The sequence below is a fragment of the Nicotiana tabacum genome, chromosome 16 (assembly GCF_000715075.1).
Source record: "Nicotiana tabacum cultivar K326 chromosome 16, ASM71507v2, whole genome shotgun sequence".
Taxonomy (NCBI): Eukaryota; Viridiplantae; Streptophyta; class Magnoliopsida; order Solanales; family Solanaceae; genus Nicotiana; species Nicotiana tabacum.
Genome location: NC_134095.1, coordinates 123,613,688 through 123,617,645, shown reverse-complemented (window position 1 = coordinate 123,617,645; position 3,958 = coordinate 123,613,688). Strand labels below are relative to the sequence as shown.

Here is a 3,958-nt window from a genome sequence, read left to right as displayed (position 1 = left end):
GCATTAAGCCTTTCTAATAATCATAGATGACTGACATAAAATCCTAATCCGACTATGGAAAATACAATAGCTCTGCCTTGGGAGATGCTCTAGGGAAACGCGCCAATTATACGACAATATTCCTTTCTTCCTTGGAACCAGAGGCTTTTACATGGTTAATGCTCATACTTTACGAAAAACAGTTCAGTTTTTGAACCCTTAAACAAATGTATGTCCACATATTTGAGCTTGTTGAGTAGTTGGTTCAAGCAGTTTGCTGTGTTCCGAAACTGCTTCAACAGTGTCACTAGTAGTATCGACATAATGGTACAAGGATACACAAGGTCTTTTAGATTCTCATATTTAAATATGAAGTGCAAAAACGAATTATATCATGCATATATCCACTAGCTAGAATATGGCCACATGTATTTGCCATTTTTTACCCAAATCTCAAGTTTACTCAATTTGTGGGAGCTCTTAATCAACTCGAGAGTGTAAGAAATCTGACCCATTTGGCTGAAGTTTACACCTAGCCTTAGATGCCACAAGCAGTTGAGTGTAAAAGGAAGCCCTTGTGGAACTGCACCTGCACTCAAAAGCTTTGAAGCAAATACAAAAATAAGAATCACATGAATACGGATAAGCACCTTAAGTAAAACAACACCTCAGACTCTTACCACAAGGAAAGGTGCACTAAAACCAAGCACCTTAAGTATAGGCAAGCTAAGAAGAAGCTTTTCCAATTTTGATCTTTCAACAGATATTGGATTATTAGACAGAAGGTATAAAGCTGTCAAGTTTTTGCACTTCATAAAAAAACTTAGCTCAACATTATAGTGATTCTCAATAACAACCAAGGTATTCAACCGTGATGAACCAATGTTCAAGTATTTAGTACCGTTACAGTACATCAAGGTCAGACGGACAAGAAGTGGTGCGTTGATAACACAAAACTCTGTAGTCGGCACAAAGGTTATTTCTTCAAGACAAAGTGTCACAAGATTCGAAAAGCCAAGAAAAGTAGTTGGTGGTTTGAAGACAAAGTTGAAGAGTTGCAAACGTGTCAGTGTTGGACAATTAAATATATATGAAGGTAGTTTATAAGTACTGTTATTTGACATGTTAAGGGTTAGCTTTTTGACACCATTTCTGGTGGCATAAAGTATCCATCTACCAATATCAGGACACAGAGACAACTGTACTCCTGAGACATCGAGATCAAAGGTCACAACATCTCCAAGATGCTGTAAGAGAATCTTATCTATAGTTTCTTTGAAGACATATTGAGATCTTGCTGCTAATTTGTTGCAGAAGAGCTTATTCAGCACCAAATTTGGAAGCATGGCCCAAATATATCTCCAGTTTTTTGATAGAATGCTAGTTCTTGCTGCATCTTGAATAGGCAGGGATTCAAGAATATGATCTACAACATTTCTTGGCAGATAACTGATTCGGTCTTCTATGTCCCATGCAACCGCAACTCTTTTACTATCTGTTAGAAGAAGTTGAAGTAGACTTCAGCTTAAAACTTATAAACCAAAAGAAAAGAGAAAGAAAATAAAAATAAAAAAGGAGAGTTGTATACCTTGAGTCATGCTGATTCTGTAATGTTAATTAGCCTCTTAAAATACATAGCAAACCAAGAGGTCTCTTCGTATTTATAATTTTCAAAGTGTCTCTTCATTTATCAATCAAGAGTCACCGTACACACAGAACTAATTACTCCTTGGATTAGTTAAGTAGTACTCCCTCCATTCATCTTTAGTTGTCCACTTTTATTATATATTTTACAATTTTTTCAATAATAATGATAGCATTTAATTTCAAAAAGTATAGATATAATTTGGAGAATAAGTAGCTAATGATAATAGTAAATCAAGAAAAATAATTTATATTTCTCTTATTTCCTAAATTGGACAAGTAAAATTGAAAATATATTTTTAATATAGCGGACAAAGAAAAGTTGAACGAAGAGAGTAATAGAAGAATCAATATATTCGAATATACATATTTAATTAGAACGTAAAAACACTCAGTAACCCAAGCATTCATTAAGAATCTTGGATATATTTATGTAATTAGTAGACTTTAATCAATCTAACCTAATTAACGTTGAAAAAAAAATATACAACCTAATTAATCCATCATAGTAATCGATGATCACTTATCCAAGTACTTGGTGGAAAAGGAGAAGTTGTCTCTCCCTCAGATACCGAGGAGTCAAGTCATTTATCCCATCCTCCGTTTTAATTTATATGACGTAGATTGAAGGAGCAGATTACGTAATCAAAATACATCTGTTACTATCTGTTAGAAGAAGTTGAATTAGTCTTGACCTTAAAAGTTATAATCCAAAAAGAAGAGGAAAGAACATCTCTCAAATACAAAACTCTTCATCGGCCACTAGAGGATCCCTAGTAGATACATAACCTCATGCCTGATCCCTAGTAGATACGTTTGTTTGCATCACGTGTATTTGACTTTGGGGACTCAACACAGGAGTGTTATATTTATTTTTGATTCCATCGTCTGAGCAAAATTACAAAAAGCTAAGTAGCTATTAAACCAAAAAAAGCAACATCAAGACCCTAAGCTCAAAACTAGCCACAAAAGGAAAGAACATCTCTCAAATACAAAACTCTTCATCGGCCACCAGAGTCAGATCTAAGATTTAAGCTCTAGGGGTTCAATCTTTAAGATTCTTAGGATTGAACCCATTATATTAGTAAAGTTTTGGATTCATCTCTACTATTTGTTGTAATTTTAATGAACTTTTACATTTAAATTTATGTTATACATCAAAAGTAGTTGGTTCTGGCAAACCCGGTAACATTAAGCCGCATCGACTACACTTGCCACGTCAAGCCAAAAATGTTTTCCAATTTATTTACTATATAGTATTATATTTGTTTGTGTTTGCTTCTCAGAAATATTCACAAACAAAGGAGTTGTCAGATAACTTGTGTTCTAGCCCGTCGCCGTCGGCAAGTACCTTTGCCCAAAGAAATCAGGAAATTTTCAATTTGCTGCCGCCGTTGAACAACTACCAACAAGTCTGTCTATTTAAATTTCTAATTTCATAGTTAACGAAATTAACGCAGGAGATAAAACAGGGTTGTAGCCAAGTATCATGAGATTAATTTCATCATAACATTGTTTTCAAATCCAAGACGAGAATAATCGTTTAATCCCTAATTATGGTGGCTATGATATATACTATCTGCAAGATATAATATTGACAACCATAATATATACTAAGATACAATACACCTATATTAATTTCATAATTTTGAGTTAGAGATAAATAAACATACCGTTCAATTCCATCGGTTGCAGCAACACTAGCACTACTATTAAGTCGCCACTAGTTCTTCTTAAGTTGAAAGATGGACAAGTTACAGCTACTCCTCCTTCAGAATTAGAGCAAAGAAGTATTCATGATGGAACTCCATGATAGACCAACTCAAGTGCTGGAAAGGTAGGAGAAGCTTCTAAGGCCTTAGCCGAAATATCCTCTAGGCTTTGTATTGTGTTTCACTTTCCTTGTTTCGGCATTGTTCTTTTTTTTTCTTTTTCTTTCCTCTAAAAAAGGTTCTAGAATTGCAACTCAATAGTCACTACAAAAGCTTGTTTGACCAAGTTTCTAAGAGACCAAAAGTACATGTTCTTTAGAAAATTTAAGGTGTTTGGCCAAGGCAGAGAAGCGTTTTTGAGTACAAGCTGAAGCTATTTTTCTGCTTTTGGAAAGAAGATACAAATTTTAGTTTCTCCCAAGAAGCATAAGCAGAAAATTAGTTATTTCAAGACAAAGTATCATTTCAAAAAATTTATATTTTCCATATTATCCCTCATTAATTTAACGTTTCTCTTTTTTGTTTCTACATCCATTTTTTCTCATTTTTTATTGTTTTTTATTCTTCTCTTATTCTGTAATAACCCGACCAGTTGTTTTGAGTTCTAGCGCATCGTTCGATGA

General features: G+C 34.1%; 1 protein-coding gene across 1 annotated transcript; it reads right to left on the bottom strand.

Annotated features, from left to right (window-relative positions):
• Window positions 1-251: 251 nt before the first annotated feature.
• Window positions 252-3,537, bottom strand: LOC107807592 (F-box/FBD/LRR-repeat protein At1g13570-like). Its single transcript, XM_075233322.1, has 3 exons — window positions 3,297-3,537; window positions 660-1,474; window positions 252-581 (listed from the first exon to the last, which is right to left on the bottom strand). Exons 1-3 carry the CDS (start codon window positions 3,307-3,309, stop codon window positions 387-389), a joined length of 1,023 nt encoding a protein of 340 aa, XP_075089423.1. The 5' UTR covers window positions 3,310-3,537; the 3' UTR covers window positions 252-386.
• Between the last annotated feature and the right edge of the window lie 421 nt (window positions 3,538-3,958).